The sequence below is a fragment of the Oncorhynchus clarkii genome, chromosome 25 (genome assembly GCF_045791955.1).
Source record: "Oncorhynchus clarkii lewisi isolate Uvic-CL-2024 chromosome 25, UVic_Ocla_1.0, whole genome shotgun sequence".
Lineage (NCBI taxonomy): Eukaryota > Metazoa > Chordata > Actinopteri > Salmoniformes > Salmonidae > Oncorhynchus > Oncorhynchus clarkii.
The window spans coordinates 36,788,062-36,807,763 of NC_092171.1; the positions used below are offsets into that span (position 1 = coordinate 36,788,062).

At 43.6% G+C, this 19,702-nt stretch overlaps 1 protein-coding gene across 2 annotated transcripts; it reads left to right on the forward strand.

Annotated features, from left to right (window-relative positions):
* The first annotated feature begins 4,015 nt into the window (after window positions 1-4,015).
* On the forward strand, window positions 4,016-18,130 carry LOC139383422 (taxilin beta b). 2 transcript variants are annotated; one of them, XM_071127965.1, is made up of 11 exons: window positions 4,016-4,109; window positions 5,785-6,025; window positions 6,429-6,520; window positions 9,509-9,679; window positions 11,811-12,005; window positions 14,021-14,140; window positions 14,389-14,463; window positions 14,609-14,701; window positions 17,013-17,108; window positions 17,404-17,657; window positions 17,691-18,130. In XM_071127965.1, the coding sequence occupies exons 2-11, from the start codon at window positions 5,794-5,796 to the stop codon at window positions 18,031-18,033; spliced, it is 1,671 nt and encodes a 556-aa protein (XP_070984066.1). In that variant the 5' UTR covers window positions 4,016-4,109; window positions 5,785-5,793; the 3' UTR covers window positions 18,034-18,130. The 2 variants fall into 2 exon arrangements, with proteins under 2 accessions (XP_070984066.1, XP_070984065.1); XM_071127964.1 differs by having other exon boundaries at window positions 17,404-18,130.
* Window positions 18,131-19,702: the final 1,572 nt, after the last annotated feature.

A 19,702-nucleotide genomic window follows, 5' to 3' on the forward strand; every position in this document is an offset into this window, starting at 1 on the left:
GCTGCAGAGTGAGTAAATGATGGTTGCTGGTTGCTGCAGAGTGAGTAAACGATGGTTGCTGGTTGCTGCAGAGTGAGTAAACGATGGTTGCTGGTTGCTACAGAGTGAGTAAACGATGGTTGCTGGTTGCTGCAGAGTGAGTAAAACATGGTTGCTGGTTGCTGCAGAGTGAGTAAACGATGGTTGCTGGTTGCTACAGAGTGAGTAAACGATGGTTGCTGGTTGCTACAGAGTGAGTAAAACATGGTTGCTGGTTGCTGCAGAGTGAGTAAACGATGGTTGCTGGTTGCTACAGAGTGAGTAAACGATGGTTGCTGGTTGCTGCAGAGTGAGTAAACGATGGTTGCTGGTTGCTGCAGAGTGAATAAACGATGGTTGCTGGTTGCTGCAGAGTGAGTAAAACATGGTTGCTGCAGAGTGAGTAAAACATGGTTGCTGGTTGCTGCAGAGTGAGTAAAACATGGTTGCTGGTTGCTGCAGAGTGAGTAAAAAAATGGTTGCTGGTTGCTGCAGAGTGAGTAAAACATGGTTGCTGGTTGCTGCAGAGTGAGTAAAACATGGTTGCTGCAGAGTGAGTAAAACATGGTTGCTGGTTGCTGCAGAGTGAGTAAAACATGGTTGCTGGTTGCTGCAGAGTGAGTAAAAACATGGTTGCTGGTTGCTGCAGAGTGAGTAAAACATGGTTGCTGGTTGCTGCAGAGGGAGTAAAACATGGTTGCTGGTTGCTACAGAGTGAGTAAAACATGGTTGCTGGTTGCTGCAGAGTGAGTAAAACATGGTTGCTGGTTGCTGCAGAGTGAGTAAAACATGGTTGCTGGTTGCTGCAGAGTGAGTAAACGATAATTGCTGGTTGCTGCAGAGTGAATAAACTATGGTTGCTGGTTGCTACAGAGTGAGTAAAACATGGTTGCTGGTTGCTGCAGAGTGAGTAAACGATGGTTGCTGTTTGCTTTCAGAGTGAGTAAAACATGGTTGCTGGTTGCTGCAGAGTGAGTAAAACATGGTTGCTGGTTGCTGCAGAGTGAGTAAAACATGGTTGCTGGTTGCTGGTTGCTGCAGAGTGAGTAAAACATGGTTGCTGGTTGCTGCAGAGTGAGTAAATGATGGTTGCTGGTTGCTACAGAGTGAGTAAATGATGGTTGTTGGTTGCTACAGAGTGAGTAAAACATGGTTGCTGGTTGCTACAGAGTGAGTAAAACATGTTTGCTGGTTGCTGCAGAGTGAGTAAAACATGGTTGCTGGTTGCTACAGAGTGAGTAAAACATGGTTGCTGGTTGCTACAGAGTGAGTAAAACATTGTTGCTGGTTGCTACAGAGTGAGTAAAACATGGTTGCTGGTTGCTGCAGAGTGAGTAAAACATGGTTGCTGGTTGCTACAGAGTGAGTAAACGATGGTTGCTGGTTGCTACAGAGTGAGTAAAACATGGTTGCTGGTTGCTGCAGAGTGAGTAAAACATGGTTGCTGGTTGCTGGTTGCTACAGAGTGAGTAAAACATGGTTGCTGGTTGCTGCAGAGTGAGTAAAACAGGATTGCTGGTTGTCTCATGTATAGAGCTAAATTGTACTGTTGCAAAGTCCTTAAAGTGTCTTGATCAATATCAACCTCACTCTTGTCTTTAGGTCATTACAATCTTGGAAGCATACGTTTGTGTGGTTTCATTGTGGGACATCCTCATCAAGGAAAGACATTTATACGTTCCTCTGTCTCTCTCTCTACTGGTGTCAGTATGTTCCTCTGTCTCTCTCTCTACTGGTGTCAGTATGTTCCCCTCGCTCTCTCTCTCTACTGGTGTCAGTATGTTCCTTCTCTCTCTCTCTCTCTCTCTCTCTCTCTCTCTCTCTCTCTCTCTCTCTCTCTCTCCTGGTGTCAGTATGTTCCTCTGTCTCTCTCTCTACTGGTGTCAGTATGTTCCCCTGTCTCTCTCTATTGGTGTCAGTATGTTCCTCTGTCTCTCTCTCTATTGGTGTCAGTATGTTCTCCTCTCTCTCTCTACTGGTGTCAGTATGTTCCCCCTCTCTCTCTCTCTCTCTCTCTCTCTATTGGTGTCAGTATGTTCCTCTGTCTCTCTCTCTACTGGTGTCAGTATGTTCTCCTCTCTCTCTCTACTGGTGTCAGTATGTTCCCCCCCCTCTCTCTCTCTCTCTCTATTGGTGTCAGTATGTTCCCCTGTCTCTCTCTCTATTGCTGTCAGTGTGTTCCCCTGTCCCCCTCTCTGTGTTGGTGTCAGTATGTTCCCCTGTCCCTCTCTCTGTGTTGGTGTCAGTATGTGTCCCTGTCCTTCTCTCTGTGTTGGTGTCAGTATGTTTCCCCGTCCTTCTCTTTGTGTTGGTGTCAGTATGTTCCCCTGTCCCTCTCTCTGTGTTGGTGTCAGTTGTGTCCCTGCCTCTCTCTCTGTGTTGGTGTCAGTTGTGTCCCTGTCCCTCTCTGTGTTGGTGTCAGTTGTGTCCCTGTCCCTCTCTCTCTGTTGGTGTCAGTATGTTCCATTGTCCCTCTCTCTGTGTTGGTGTCGGTATGTTCCATTGTCCCTCTCTCTGTGTTGGTGTCAGTATGTTCCATTGTCCCTCTCTCTCTGTTGGTGTCAGTATGTTCCATTGTCCCTCTCTCTCTGTTGGTGTCAGTATGTTGCATTGTCCCTCTCTCTGTGTTAGTGTCAGTATGTTCCATTGTCCCTCTCTCTGTGTTGGTGTCAGTTATGTCCCTGTCTCTTTGTGTTGGTGTCAGTTGTGTCCCTGTCCCCCTCTGTGTTGGTGTCAGTATGTTCCCCTGTCTCTGTGTTGGTGTCAGTATGTTCCCCTGTCTCTCTGTGTTGGTGTCAGTATGTTCCCCTGTCTCTCTGTGTTGGTGTCAGTTGCGTCCCTGTCCCTCTGTGTTGGTGTCAGTATGTTCCCCTGTCCCTCTCTCTGTGTTGGTGTCAGTTGTGTCCCTGTCCCCCTCTGTGTTGGTGTCAGTATGTTCCCCTGTCTCTCTGTGTTGGTGTCAGTATGTTCCCCTGTCTCTTTGTGTTGGTGTCAGTTATGTCCCTGTCTCTTTGTGTTGGTGTCAGTTGTGTCCCTGTCCCTGTCTCTCTGCGTTGGTGTCAGTTTTGTCCCTGTCACTCTCTCTGTGTTGGTGTCAGTTGTGTCCCTGTCTCTCTCTCTGTGTTGGTGTCAGTATGTTCCACTGTCTCTCTCTCTGTGTTGGTGTCAGTTGTGTCCCTGTCCCTCTCTGTGTTGGTGTCAGTTGTGTCCCTGTCCCCCTCTCTGTGTTGGTGTCAGTATGTTCCCCTGTCCCTCTCTCTGTGTTGGTGTCAGTTGTGTCCCTGTCCCTCTCTCTCTGTTGGTGTCAGTATGTTCCCCTGTCCCTCTCTCTGTGTTGGTGTCAGTTTTGTCCCTGTCCCTCTCTATGTTGGTGTCAGTATGTTCCCCTGTCCCTCTCTCTGTGTTGGTGTCAGTAAGTTTCCCTGTCTTTCTGTGTTCGTGTCAGTTGCGTCCCTGTCCCTCTGTGTTGGTGTCAGTATGTTCCTCTGTCCCTCTCTCTGTGTTGGTGTCAGTTGTGTCCTTGTCCCTCTCTGTGTTGGTGTCAGTTATGTCCCTGTCCTTCTCTCTGTGTTGGTGTCAGTTGTGTCCCTGTCCCTCTCTGTGTTGGTGTCAGTATGTCCTCCTGTCCCTCTCTCTGTGTTGGTGTCAGTTGTGTCCCTGTCCCTCTCTCTGTGTTCGTGTCAGTTGCGTCCCTGTCCCTCTGTGTTGGTGTCAGTATGTTCCCCTGTCCCTCTCTCTGTGTTAGTGTCAGTTGTGTCCTTGTCCCTTTCTGTGTTGGTGTCAGTTGTGTCCCTGTCCTTCTCTCTGTGTTGGTGTCAGTTGTGTCCCTGTCCTTCTCTCTGTGTTGGTGTCAGTTGTGTCCTTGTCCCTCTCTGTGTTTGTGTCAGTATGTTCCCCTGTCCCTCTCTCTGTGTTGGTGTCAGTTGTGTCCCTGGGGTTTATTTTGAGGTCTTTTCACAGCTGTTCTATATGTGGGCCAGACCTCCCCCCCCCCCCCCCCTCTCTCTCTCTCGCTCTTTTCCTCCTTCTCATTTCTCCTTGTCTTTCTCATATACCCAGGACCTTCTGGTAAGACCTTCCAGGACCTTCCGGTAAGAATCATTTCAATATCTCGTATGCGTTTTGTGTTTTGGGTGGGATGTTTTCCTTGGTGTTCCTGTGGCATTGTGGGGATTTGTTTGAAAGTATTTTGGATAAGCTATTTGTATTTTTTGGAATGGGTAACAGATTCGTCATATTTGTGAAGTAGTGTACAGTTTGTGTTGCGGTGGACCACTTGTTCTTTGACATTTTTACGTGAACTTGTCAATTACAATATAGGCCTACTGTTGTATCAAATTAGTGTTCGGTTCCAAAAGTCATTGGTGGAATGGATTAGGCAGGCTGCTTGGAGGGCGATGTCCAATCACACTGCTCTATCTGAAAGATTCATTAGAAATACACACACATGCAAAAGAGTCACATTTTTAGACAGGAAGCTGTGGAATATAGTATCACAATAAAAATGGATGTGTTACTTCTTCTGGGCAAAATGCAACTGCAACACTGCTGTGTACTCACTGTTCTGGGTATTAGTTTCATCAATCCATATACTACTACAATTTACACCAACTAAAGTGAGGTTTTGAAATAAATAAATAACATGACCATATTAAGAAGTTCCTAAAATAGCATGTGTGCCCAGAACAGGTGGCAAGTGCTCTGACAACTCAGCTCTGCCTGTGAAAGCACTGAGCAGCGGGAAGTGGAGAATGAGTAGAGGCTTTGCACCCAGGCAGCAGACTAATTATATGCACATAAACAGGCCACAGTCAAGCTCTACCACCAGACTTCAGTTGATATATTATAAGTTGTGAATCTGATTGACTATGTCATTTAGGGTCATTAAATAGATACACATCAAGAGAAAACAGTTTTAATAATATTGGAAATGATGTTAAAGCTATTCTGTTGAAGTTTGGATTGACCTTGGCTTGAATGTTTTCCCCTTATGCAGTAGTATAATAGTAGAAGTATATTAGTATATACTGAGTGGACAAAACAGTAGGAACACATGCTCTTTCCATGACGTAGACTGACCAGGTGAATTCAGGTGAAAGCTATGATCCCTTATTGATGTCACTTGTTAAACCTACTTCAAATCAGTGTAGACGAAGGGGAGGAGACAGGTTAAGTAAGGATTTTTAAGCCTTGAGACAATTGAGACATGGATTGTGTATGTGTGTCATTCAGAGGGTGAATGGGGAAGACAAAATATTTAAGTGCCTTTGAACAGGGGTATGGTAGTAGGTGCCAGGTGGACTGATTTGAGTGTGTCAAGAACTGCAACGCTGCTGGGTTTTTCACGCTCAACAGTTTCCCGTGTGTATCGAGAATGGTCCTCTACCTAAAGGACATCCAGCCGACTTGACTCAAATGTGGGAAGCATTGGAGTCAACATGGGCCAGCATCCCTGTGGAACACTTTCGACACCTTACAGAATCCATGACCAACTATTTAAGGCTGTTCTGAGGGCAAAAGGAGAGTGCAACTCAATATTAGGAAGGTGTTCCTAATGTTTTGTACACTCAGCGTATTTGATTGCTTTTATTACCCGAGCATGAGGAACCAATCGGGGGATTTGCATTGTGAGTGTGTGTAATAGCGCATAGTCTCTAGGTCTTGTCTCATTAATGACCATCCTTCATGGGAACATTGAACTAGAATATAACCACATTAGTTTTAGTCATTCTAATTATATTCTGTATCATTCTCTTTTGTTGTTAGTCTATCAGAATGGAGACTTGTCAGGTGAGTGGCCAGGGGGAGCCAGCCCAGGGTCAGGGTCAGGTGGACTTGACAGAGGACCTGAGCAAGCAGCTAGAGGACATCATCAGTACCTACCAGGAGGCCAGCGAGGAACCCACGGAGCAGGAGGAGGTGGAAGAGGAGGCACTGAAGGAGCAGGTCACTAAGAAGAGCTCTGCTAAGGACCAGAAACTAGAGAAGAAGATGCTGAAAAGCCTAGGTGGGTTCTTTTCTTCTTCTTCTTTGGTTTTATTCAGCTTCAACAGTTCTTGTGTTACAGTGTATCAATAGTTCTAGTGTTATAGTATCAATAGTTCTAGTGTTGCAGTATCAATAGTTCTAGTGTTGCAGTATCAATAGTTCTAGTGTTGCAGTATCAATAGTTCTAGTGTTGCAGTATCAATAGTTCTAGTGTTGCAGTGTATCAATAGTTCTAGTGTTACAGTGTATCAATGGTTCTAGTGTTACAGTGTATCAATAGTTCCAGTGTTACAGTGTATCAATAGTTCTAGTGTTACAGTGTATCAATAGTTCCAGTGTTACAGTGTATCAATAGTTCTAGTGTTACAGTGTATCAATAGTTTTTGTGTTATTAACTGTACTATAACAAGATCTCTGTTCAGGTAAAGAGGCCATGCTATTGATGCAGAGTTTGAACAAGCTCGGCACTCCAGAGCAGAAACTGGAGGCCATCATCAAGAAACATGCTGAGCTGGTGAGCGGGGCATGCTGATCCATGAGGCAGTGTTGATCCATGCTTCAGAGTTAGTGCTGATGGAAAAAGTACCCAATTGTCATACTTGAGTAAAAGTAAAGATATCTTAATAGAAAATGACTCAAGTAAAAGTGAAAGTTACCCAGTAAAATACTACTTGAGTAAAAGTCTAAAAGTATTTCTTTTTAAATATACTTAAGTAGCAAAAGTAAAAGTAAAAGTATAAATAATTTCAAGTTCCTTGTATTAAGCAAACCAGACGGCATCATTTTCTTGTTGTTTTTTAATCTTGGAGCACCGATCCCTTTAGTGGGATCATTTTCATCAACATCCGGTGAATTGCAGAGCGCCAAATTAAAATTAAATAACTACAAATATTTAATTTTCATGAAATCACAAGTGCAATGTACCAAAACACAGCTTAGCTTGTTGTTAATCCACCTGGCGTGTCAGATTTCAAAAAAGCTTTACGGTGAAAGCAAACCATGTGATTATGTGAGGACAGCTCTCAGCAGACAAAACATTACAAACAGCTAGCAGCAAAGTAGATTGGTCACGAAAGTCAGAAAAGCAATAAAAATAATTGCTTACCTTTGATGATCTTTGTATGTTTGCACTCACGAGACTCCCAGTCACACAATAAATGTTTGTTTTGTTCCATAAAGATTCTCTTTATATCCAAAAAGCCTGAAACTATGTCTAAAGACTGTTCACACCCTGTGTGAAGGGGTGTGGCAGTTTGAGAGAGAGGGAGAGGGAGAGGGAGAGAGAGAGGGGGAGAGGGAGAGAGAGAGAGAGAGAAATGGAGAGAGGGAGAGAGAGAGAGCTATGATCCTTCCCACAGGGCACGTCATGACAGCGGAGAGAAATGTTTGTAGTTTTTAGTGTGATATCTGAGTGAGACTGACTAATAAAATCAATCCAGGCCCCCCGGGTGGTAATTCAACCGGGATTACCAAATTAAGATAGCTTGCCGCTAGACTAACGTACTGATCTAAAAAATGTTAGCTGACATGGGCTAATTGAGTGACTATCAGTGACTGACATAACAAGAGAGAACTGCTGATGCACAACAACATTTCGAAATTGCACCTTGTGTATTCTACTATTATATTTCGCAACATTAAACAGAGACCCCGACTGATTCCAAATAAATATAACATTTAATCCGAGGGTTTTCAAAAGGTGGGCCATCTCTGGTCTAGACGTACAGTGGATTCAGAAAGTATTCAGACCACTTGACCTTTTTCACATTTTGTTACGTTACAGATTTATTGTAAAATGGATTAAATAGTTTTTTCCCCTCATCAATCTACACACAATACACCATAATGACAAAGTGAAAACAGGTTTTTAGACATTTTTGCATGAAAATAAACTAAATATCACATTTACATGAGTATTCAGTCCCGTTACTCAGTACTTTGTTGAAGCACCTTTGGCAGCAATTACAGCCTTGAGTCTTCTTGGGTATGAAGCTACAAGCTCAGCAAACCTGTATTTTGGGAGTTTCTGCCATTCTTCTCTGTAGATCCTCTAAAGCTCTGTCAGGTTGGATGGGGAGCGTCACTGTACAGCGTCACTGTACAGCTATTTTCTTATTAATTTTTTTTTTTAAATACATTTGTTTTACCCCTTTTTCACAGCTATTTTCACGTCGCTCCAGAGATGTTAGATTGGATTCAAGTCCGGGCTATGTCTGGGCCACTCAAGGACATTCAGAGACTTGTCCTGAAGTCACTCCTGCGTTGTCTTGGCTGTGTGCTTAGGATTGTTGTCCCGTTGGAAGCTGAACCTTCGCCCCAGTCTGAGGTCCTGAGCGCTCTGGAGCAGGTTTTCATCAAGTATCTCTTTGCTCCATTCATCCTTCCATCAATCCTGACTAGTCTCCCAGTCCCTGCCTCTGAAAAACATCCCCACAGCATGATGCTGCTACCACCATGCTTCACTGTAGGGATGGTGTCAGGTTTCCTCAAGACATGACGCTTGGCACTCAAGCCGAAGAGTTCAATCTTGGTTTCATCAGACCAGAGAATCTTGTTTCTCATGGTCTGAGAGTCCTTTTGGCAAACTCCAAGCAGGCTATTGTGTGCCTTTTACTGAGGAGTGGCTTCCATCTGGCCACTCTACCCTAAATGCCTGATTGGTGGAGTGCTGCAGAGATGGTTGTCCTTCTGGAAGGTTCTCCCATCTCCACAGAGGAACTCTAGAGCTCTGACAGAGTGACGGTCAGACTCTTCGTCACCTCACTGACCAAAGCCCTTCTCCCCAGATTGCTCAGTTTGGCCGGGCGGCCAGCTCTAGGAAGAGTCTTGGTGGTTCCAAACTTCTTCCATTTAAGAATGATGGAGGCCACTGTGTTTTTGAGGACCTTTAATGCTGCAGAAATGTTTTGATACCCTTCCCCAGATCTGTGCCTTGACACAATCTTGACTCGGAGCTCTACGGACAATTCATCCGAACTCATGGCCTGATTTTTGCTCTGACATGCATTTTCAACTGTGGGATATTATATAGACAGATGTGTGCCTTTCCAAATCATCTTTCCAAATCATGTCCAATCAATTGAATTTACCAAAGGTGGATTCTAATCAAGTTGCAGAAACATTTCAAGGATGATCAATGGAAACAGGATGCACCTGAGCTCAATTTAGATTTTTTTTAGCAAAGGGTCTGAATACTGATGTAAAAAAGGTATTTCTGTTTTTTTATTTGCAAAAAAATCATTTTTTTTTCTCGCTTTGTCATTATGGGGAATTGTGTAGATTGATGAGAAAAACAAATCTGTAACGTAACAAAATGTGGAAAAAGTTAAGGGGTCTGAATACTTTCAGAATGCACTTTATACTACATAGATTTGTTTTGTTTGTGAAGAGGAAAAATTATGTATGTGTGTGGGTTTGTGTTTCTGTGTCTTTATTTGTGTGTGTGTGTGTGTGTGTGTGTGTGTGTGTGTGTGTGTCTTTATTTGTGTGTGTGTGTGTGTAGCTGGATGAGCACCGGGGTGACCAGAAGCAGCTGAAGTTTCTGCAGAAGAAGCTTCTCCAGGTGATGAAAGAGAAGGACCAGCTCCAGAGTGAACACAGCAGGGCTGTTCTGGCCCGCAGCAAGTTGGAGTCCCTGTGTAGGGAGCTGCAGAGACACAACAAGACCCTCAAGGTGAGCCTCTCATTGTAGCATGATTTACACTACATGACACTACACTACAAAAGTATGTGGACACCTGCTCGTCGAACATCTCATTCCAAAATCATGGGCATTAAAATGGAGTTGGTCCTCCCTTTGCTGCCATAACAGCCTCCACTCTTCTGGGAAGGCTTTCCAATAGATGTTGAAACTGTCACGACTTCCTCCGAAGTCGGCTCCTCTCCTTGTTCGTTCGGCGGTCGACGTCACCGGCTTTCTAGCCATCGCCGCTCCATTGTTCATTTATCCATTTGTTTTGTCTTGTTTTGCACACCTGGTTTACATTCTCTAATCACACTGCATGTATTTATTCCTCTGTTCCCCCCCTATGTCTTTGTGTGAAATTGTTTGTGTGTTAAGTGTTTTGTAACGCGCCAGTTTGGCGTTCGTTATTTCCGTGTATTTTCACGAAGCTTGTTTGAATTGTTAAACATTTACGATTTGTGACTGTTTTTGCGCGCTTTACACTTTGCCTTGTTGGCTGGAGGTTTTTGAAGCAGCTGCGCCCGTCTGTAATCTTTCTCCTGCCGAAATAAAGTGTGCGCCTGTTCACAATTCTCTGCTCTCCTGCACCTGACTTCACCACAAGTACGCACACGCCTGACAGGAACATTGCTGCTGGGACTTTCTTCCATTCAGCCACAAGAAAATGAGTGAGGTTGGGCGATATGGCCTCGCAGTTCCAATTCATCCCAAATTTGTTCGATAAGGTTGAGGTGGGGGCTCTGTGCAGGCCAGTCAAGTTCTTCCACACCGATCTCGACAAACCATTTCTGTATGGACCTCGCTTTGTGCACGGGGGCATTGTTATGCTGAAACAGGAAAAGGCCTTTGCCAAACTGTTGCCACAAAGTTGCAAGCACAGAATCGTCTAGAATGTCATTGTTTGCTGTAGTGTTAAGATTTCCCTTCACTGGAACTAAGGGGCCTACCCCAAACCATGAAAAACAGCCACAGACCATTATTCTTCTGGCATCTGCCAAGCCCAGATTCGTCCGTCGGACTGCCAGATTGTGAAGCGTGATTCATCAATCTAGAGAACCCGTTTCCACTGCTCCAGAGTCCAATGGCGGTGAGCTTTACACCACTCCAGCCGACGCTTGGCATTGAGAATGGTGATCTTAGGCTTGTGTGTGGCTGCTCGGCCATGGAAACCTATTTCATGAAGCTCCCGACAAACAGTTATTGTGTTGATGTTGCTTCCAGCGGCAGTTTGGAATACGGTCGGGAGTGTTGCAATCGAGGACAGACGATTGTTAGGTGATACGTGCTTCAGTACTCGGCGGTCCCATTCTGTGAGCTTGTGTGGCCTATCAATTCGCAGCTTAGCTGTTGTTGCTCCTACACGTTTCCACGTCACAATAACAGGACTTACAGTTGACTGGGACAGCTCTAGCAGGGCATAAATTTGAGTGACTGACTTGATGGAAAGGTGGAATCCTATGACGGTGCCACGTTGAAAGTCATTGAGCTCTTCAGTAAGGCCATTCTACTGCCAATGTTTGTCTATGGAGATTGTATGGCTGTGTGCTTGATTTTATACACCTGTCAACAACAGGTGTGGCTGAAATAGCCAAATCCACTAACTTGAACGGGTGTCCACACACTTTTGTATATACAGTATAGTGTGCCTCAGTACCCATTACACTGTGTAACATGTCCAAGGTGAGGCTCTCCTCTCACTGACTAGTACTGCCAACCAGAATTGCATCAAATACTACTTTGAAATACCTGAACTGCTATTGATTTACTTTGCCCTTTAAAATGGAACCAATGGATTAGCCTTGAATGTTCAAACATCAAGCTAAATCAAAGTGTATCTCAAATACTTTTACATATTTATTTGATCCGGGTCTGATGCAACAACCAGTGGCCCTCACTAAGTTAAAATGATATGGCAGGTGTATGGTTAGTATGTAAATACACTGTCTGTGTATTCACTCCTTACATGAGTTTGTCTGGGAGTCCAACTGGCATACTTTTCCCTATGTAATGCACTACTTTTGACCAGAGTCTGGTCAAAAGTAGTGCAATACATAGTGAATAAGGTGCCATTGGGGACAAACCCTAATGGTGCATCATCTTGTATTCTGTGATTGTTCAGGAGGAGACCCTCCAGAGGTGTAGGGAGGACGACCTGAAGAGGAAGGACATCACCACTCACTTCCAGAGCACGCTGACGGACATCCAGGTCCAGATCGAGGAGCACAGTACCCGCAACACCAAGCTGTGTCAGGAGAACAGTGACCTGGCAGAGAAACTCAAGAGCCTCATCTCCCAGTACGACGCAAGAGAGGCGGTACGGAGCCCTGTTACAAACGTTCTGGATACTGTAGTGCAGTTTAAACTGAATGTGTTTACTTACAGTACCAGTAAAATGTTTGCACACAGCTACTCATTCAATGTTATACATAGTAGAATAATAGTGAAGACATCAAAACTATGAAATAACACATGTGGAATCATGTAGTAACCAAAAAAGTGTTAAACAAATCCAAATATATTTTCTATTTGAGATTCTTCAAAGTAGCCATCCTTTGCCTTGAAAACAGCTTTGCACTCTCTTGGCATTCTCTCAACCAGCTTCATGGGGAATGCATTTCAACTGTCTTGAAGGAGTTCCCACATATGCTGAGCACTTGTTGGCTGCTTTTCCTTCATTCTGTGGTCCAACTTATCCCAAACCATCTCAATTGGGTTGAGGTCACATGATTGTGGAGGCCAGATCATCTGATGCAGCGCTCCATCACTCTCCTTGGTCAAATAGCCCCTACACAGCCTGGAGGTGGGTTTTGGGTCATTGTCCTGTTGAAAAACAAGTGATAGTCCCACTAAGTGCAAACCAGATGGAATGGTGTATCGCTGTAGAATGCTGTGGTAGCCATGATGGTTAAGTGTGCCTTGAATTCTAAATAAATCACTGACAGTGTCACCAGCAAAACACCCCCACACATCACACCTCCCCTCCATGCTTCACGGTGGGAAACACACATGCAGAGATCATCTGTTCACCTACTCTGCATCTCACAAAGACACGGCGGTTGGAACCAAAAATCTCAAATTTGGACTCATCAGACCAAAGGACATATTTCCACCTGTCTAATGTCCATTGCTTGTGTTTCTTGGCCCAAGCAAGTCTATTATTCTTATTGGTGTCCATTAGTAGTGGTTTCTTTGCAGCAATTCAACCACAAAGGCCTGATTCAAACAGGCTTCTCTGAACAGTTGATGTTGAGATGTGACTGTTACTTGAACTCTGAAGCATTTATTTGGGCTGCAATTTCTGAGTCTGGTAACTCTAATGAACTTATCCTCTGCAGCAGAGGTAACTCTGGGTCTTCCTTTCCTGTGGCGGTCCTCATTAGAGCCAGTTTCATCATAGCGCTTGACGATTTTTGCGACTGCACTTGAAGAAACTTTCAAAGTTCTTTACATTTTCTGCATTGACTGACCTTCATGTCTTCAAGTAATGATGGACTGTCGTTTCTCTTTGCTTTTACCAAATAGGGCTATCTTCTGTATATCACCCCTACCTTGTCACAGCACAACTGATTGGCTCAATGCATTAGGAAGGAAAGAAATTCCACAAATTAACTTAAAAAGGCACACCTGTTAATTGAAATGCATTCCAGGTGACTACCTCATGAAGCTGGTTAAGAGAATGCCAAGAGTGTACAAAGCTGTCATCAAGGCAAATGGTGGCTACTTTGAAGAATCTCATATTATTCTACAATGTAGAAAAATAGTTTAAAAAAAAAACCTTGTAAGTAAGTGTTTGGCCAAACTTTTGACTGGTACTGTCTATTAACACACAATCACACATGTATTTTAAATAGTGTTTTTCATTACAATGATAATCTCAAAGATGCTTTAAAATAAAACAAATGTTACAATGTTAGGATTAAATTGTACACAACTTTTGTGTATTTTTCTAACATCCATCACACACACTTCACATCACACACATTTCACACACTTATAATCAATCCAATACTCAACTGAGATAGAAACCCATCATGATTGAACACAACAGGCCCATGCAACAATAGGGGTCACTGTGTGACAATATAAGCTTGCTCCTCCTTGAGTCAAGGCCATGCTCAGTGGTTCATTTGTCTCATTTCTCATTATTGTTAGTGTCTGATGAGCTTGGCTCGGGTTATGGGATGTCAAAGTTCACATTTCAAGCAAAAATATTACCACTAGGAATACACCAATGATACAAACCAGCCATTGCCACTCTTTTCCTGTGGAAACGCTGTGTAGTGTTTGTCTCAGTGAAAGTGGCCCAATCTACCTCTTGTTACCTCACAGAACCTGGAAAAGGTGTTTAAACATAGAGACCTGCAGCAGAAGCTGTTGGAAACTAAACTTGAACAGGCAAACATGATCATTGCAGAGGGAGAGGAGAAGCACAAGCGAGAGAAAGACCACGTAAGTTAGCATCTTGCAGCACTTGACTGACTTAATAGATTTTTACACAATTTAAAAATATTTTTTTTTCAGGTCATATTGACTATGAGAAGAGTTTCATCACATACAGTGTATTCATATGCTGTCAATTATTGAAGATCAGTGCATGGAATAAGCTACACACATTAAAAAACATAATGGAAAAATGTTATTCAGTGACAAGGTAAAGAATTCACAACTGATATATTTTCATTTTAAATTTTTTGAAGTTGATAAATAAGGCTGCACGGTCGCAGGTGAAGGTGCAGATTCTGAAAGAACAAGAGGAAGGGATGCAGGCCCAGGTAAATGGAGACGGTTTCTTTATCTCTGTCTTTCTTCCCTCTCTCTCTCTCTCCCCTCTTTCTCTCTCTGTCTGTCTCCCCTACCCTCTCTCTCTCTCTTTTACATACTGCTGCACACACTTAACTTTCTAATTTCTCCCTCCAGATTTCCATGTACTCCGAAAAGTTTGATGAAATCCAGGGGACGGTGTCAAAGAGCAATGGAGTGTACGCCAGCTTCAGACAGGACATGGAGAAGGTAGCCAAATGCTTACTCTCAGTATATCTCCTATAGTGATGACCTTATGTATAATCTTAGACCAATGGTGTTGCCATGGCACAAATACGTTCCATTTATTTATACCATGGCATTGTTGAATACTACTATCTGATTGGCTCTAAGGGCATTCTAGAGCTTGCATTATTGAAGTGACAATGTCCGAGAAGCTGGTGTTTGGAGGATATTGTTATGGGTGTTGTTAGAGCAAACCGTGCCAATATATCTTCCAAACACCGGCTTTGAGGGCATTATCACTTTCATACAACGGGTTACCAACATATTCAAATAATAATTGACGTATTTTCATTAAAAACGTTATTTTTATGAATTTATTCATACTATTTCATCCAAAAGATATAGTCCCGACTCACAAATGTAAGGTTGTTACCAAAGCCGGCTGGTCGTTCGTTCTATTGGTACGGTTGCCAGAGACACGACCCAGTCGTTCAGTCTTTTTGTTCTGTATCTATGGACGGGACCCAGTCGTTGGTTCTAAATGTTACATTGCCATACTGGCTGGCGACGTTCTCATCCCTTGTTTGCTAGCTACTTACAGTCACGTGAAAAAGTCCAGCCAGAAAAAACGCTAAGTAGCTGCATTTGCATTTGTTTAAGCTGTTTTCTAGTGACATTTATTTGGGTACATCCATAACAATGACCTAATGAGGTGCGATTTCGGCTGGCATAGAAAATCTGCACACTTGTCTTGTTCAGGGGAGCTAGCCAACAACACAGCTAACACAATCACTTCGAACTGAAGCTGGAAAGACTGCAAACTAGCTGCACTTGGTTTTGATGATGCCAGCTGATTCATGATTTTGACTGGCTGAGAAACGCTGCCTGCCTGTGTGTCTCATCCAGACACGTTCATTACTATGGGACAGCTGGAGATCGAATTTGAATATTGAAACAATGTTGCAAAGGTCGGAGAGACAGAAAACAAGGTTTAAACAAATTTCCGCTGTTGAACGCTAAATGTTAGTCTAAAAGAAATGTGAGATAATGTCTAGATGCCTTTTGTAGTGGAGATCAAGTTTATAATTTCCCTGGCTGGGCTGATGAGACAGTGGATTGTAAATAGACATTTTAACGTCATAGATTTAGCCGGTGGTAACTTGTGGAATAGACACCGGCTGGAATGTGTTTTCTTAATTAAAAGAATATCCAATTGGTAGTTACAGTCTTGTGCCATCGCTGCAACTCCCCTACGGACTCGGGAGAGGCGACGGTCGAGAGCCACGAGAGCCTCCGAAACATGACCCTGCCAAGCCGCACGGCTTCTTGACACACTGCTCGCTAAACCCGGAAGCCAGCCTGCACCAATGTGTTGGAGGATACACCGTACAACTGTTGTTGACCGAAGTCAGCATGCATGCACCAGGCTCACCATAAGGAGTCACTAGAGCGCAATGGGACAAGGACATCCTGGCAGGCCAAACCCTCCCCTAAGCCGGATGACGCTGGGCCAATTGTGCGCCGCCTCATGGGTCTCCCGGTCACAGCCGGCTGCGACACAGCCTGGGATCGAATCTGGGTCTGTATATGTCAGACCCAGAGGCTGGAAAGCAGTTTTAACCATACAGCATTCAGGATTAGAACCATGGGTATAATACCCATTATAAACTGGGTGGTTTGAGCCATGAATTCTGATTGGCTGATAGCGTGGTATATCAGACAGTATACCACGGGTATGACAAAGCATTTATTTTTACTTCTCTAAATAGGTTGGTAACCATTTTATAATAGCAATAAGACACCTCATGGCTTTGTGGTATATGGTCAATATACCCCCCCGTGCCTTATTTCTTAAATAAAGCACGGTAGATGCATGGTAGGTGGCTATAGTTCATTCTTACATGTTCTTTGTTTGAGCTGCTTTTGAAAGCAAAAGTCAAATTGAAAACATTATTGGCATTGTCAAATTCGATATTCATAATAGCAAGCTAGGACAGATGGTTTGGTTAGCTAAACTAGCAGCTGACAGTTACTGTCGTATCTAGTAAACTTGTGAGCTATTTCAGTAGATGTTTAACAGATTTCTACGTGCAAATGAACAAATTTCTAGCGGCAAATGTGTTCAATAATAGCCATTTTATAACAGCGATAATCAACTCTGGGCTCTATGCGTTCTCTGGAAAATAATGCAACTCCGTGGAAGGTTGGTTGAACTCTGCAAGCGTGTCGTGGAACATACCTTCCACGGAGTTCATTATTTTCTGTAGAGCGCATAGCCCCTTGTTGATTATCCCTTACTTTTAAATTGAACTGTCTTTTTTTTGTTGTCTTGTAGATGTCCAAGAAGATGAGGAAGCTGGAGAAAGAGTCTATCCAATGGAAAAGCCGTTTCGAGGGCTGCAACAAAGCTCTTATCGACATGCTCACAGACGTAAGACACCATACGCGTTTCATCCATTACCCAGTGTGCTTTTATGTTCCCCCTCTATCAAAGACATGAAAGACAAACAAGCAACAAAGACTTAAATATGACTGTAGATCTTCTTTGACTCATGGTGGAGATCGTGTTTGCGTACCAAATGGCACCCTATTCCCTCGTGCAGTGCACTACTCTTGACCATAGCCCTATTGGCTATAGACACCACATAGGGAATAGAAGGACATTTGGGATGATGGCTGTGATTTATCTTGACGAATCTCACCCTATATCTTTTTACCCCATTCAGAAAACTTTGAAGGAGAAGGAGTTTGAGCTGTTCACCTTGAAGACTCAGAAGCTGGAGAAACTGTGCCGGGCACTGCAGGAGGAGAGGAACAGTCTCTCTCATAAGCTCCAGGAAGCCAATCCAGCGGCTGCCACCAGTGTAGTGGAGACAAAAGAGAAGGAGAATCCAGGGGTACCTGCTACTGAAAAGCCCAGTGAGACACCCTCTGAAAAGCCGAGGGCTACTGAACCCCCTGCTCCTGAAACCCCTGCTCCTATAGAGACCCCCGCAGTCGTAACCCCTGTTCTTATAGAGACCCCCGCAGTCGTAACTCCTGCTACTGAAAATCCCGTTCCTGCAACCCCCCTGACCAGAGAGCTGGCTGACCTGAAGGCCCAGAAGGCCCGTCTACAGGAGATTCAAATGTCCTTCACCCTTTCCAACGTCGTGCCGCCTGAATTCTTTGACAACGAGGAAGAGGAGGAGACCACCACAGAGCCACATGGACACACTGAGGCCCCAGAGGCCAGTAACGAGGCAACCAAGGCCCCAGAGAAGAATCACATAGAGGGGTGTAACGGAGACAAGACAGCAGCTGAAGAAGACGAAGCCCAGGAGCAGAGAGATAGGGATATGGAGTCAGTTGACTAGACTAGGGTCGGTGTAGTTACAGTAAGTTACAATCAGAGATGGAGACCATGTGATCATAACTTGTTTGAATGGAATTTTTAACAATAAACAATAAAAACGTGTTCTTGTCCATTCATAAATCATTTATATTCACTTGTGTGCTGATACTAAATTAAAGCCCAGTCTTTCAGGCACTGGTGATGCAGCTTCTAGCCTACATAGATTAAATGATTATTATTGTACGTGATTACCAGATATGTTTACAAACAATAAAATACATGGATTATTATTCACCACCAGCCTCTTTGTGAACAAGAAAAAGGAAGCTGAGGAACTATGGACGAGAAACTACCAGTAAGACATCTAGCATAGCTACCTTTCCTAATGAGAACCATTAACTTTGAATGTAAACACCTTTGTGAGATCGACTTTATTAGAGCCAATGCATTTAGTAATAATCAACTTTATCTCATTCATCACATTATATTAACCTTTGAACAGCACACACAGAAGTTACGCAGATTATCTACTGTTATTGCTCTCTATCTCTCTCTACATGTAAGGAAATGCAGAATGTTGTTGAGGACTTTATACAGCTGGGAGTAGGCTGATATACAGTACCAGTCAGAAGTGTTTTTCTTTATTTTTAAAAATTTCTACATTGTAGAATAATAGTGAAGACATCAAAACTATGAAACAACATGGAATAATGTAGTAATAACCAAAAAAGTGTTAAACAAATTAAAAATATATTTTATATTTGAGATTCTTCAAAGTAGCCACCCTTTGCCTTGATGACAGCTTTGCACACTCTTGGCATTCTCTCAACCAGCTTAACCTGGAATGCTTTTCCAACCATCTTGAAGGAGTTCCCACATATGCTGAGAACTTGTTGGCTGCTTTTCCTTCATTCTGCGGTCCAACTCATCCCAAATCATCTCAATTGGGTTGACGTCGGGGGATTGTGGAGGCCAAGTCATCTGATGCAGCACTCCATCACTCTCCTTGGTCAAATAGCCCTTACACAGCCTGGAGGTGTGCTGGGTCATTGTCCTGTTGAAAAACAAATGATAGTCCCACTAAGCGCAAACCAGATGGGATGGTGTATCGCTGCAGAATGCTGTGGTAGCCATGCTGGTTAAGTGTGCCTTGAATTCTAAATAAATCACTGACAGTGTCACCAGCAAAGCACCCCCACACATCACACCTCCCCCTCCATGCTTCACGGTGGGGACCACGCATGCAGAGATCATCCGTTCACCTACTCTGCATCTCACAAAGACACGGCGGTTGGAACCAAAAATCTCAAATTTGGACTCATCAGACCAAAGGACAGATTTCCACCAGTCTAATGTCCATTGCTCGTGTTTCTTGGCCCAAGCAAGTATCTTCTTCTTATTGGTTTATTTTCAGCAATTCGACCATGAAGGCCTGATTCACGCAGTCTCCTCTTAACAGTTGATGTTGAGATGTGTCTGTTACTTGAACTCTGTGAAGCATTTATTTGGGCTGCAATTTCTGAGGCTGGTAACGCTAATGAACTTATCCTCTGCAGCAGAGGTAACTCTGGGTCTTCCTTTCCTGTGGCGGTCCTCATGAGAGCCAGGCTACTTTGAAGAATCTCAAATATAAAATAAGTTTTGATTTGTTCAACACTTTTTTGGTTACTACATGATTCCACGTGTTATTT

Coding starts and splice junctions, on each gene's coding strand:
- LOC139383422 (XM_071127964.1), top strand. CDS start 5,794: ATGGAGACTTGTCAGGTGAGTGGCCAGGGGGAGCCAGCCCAGGGTCAG. Junction 6,026..6,428: donor GAAGATGCTGAAAAGCCTAG/GTGGGTTCTTTT, acceptor ATCTCTGTTCAG/GTAAAGAGGCCATGCTATTG. Junction 14,141..14,388: donor ACAAGCGAGAGAAAGACCAC/GTAAGTTAGCAT, acceptor AATTTTTTGAAG/TTGATAAATAAGGCTGCACG.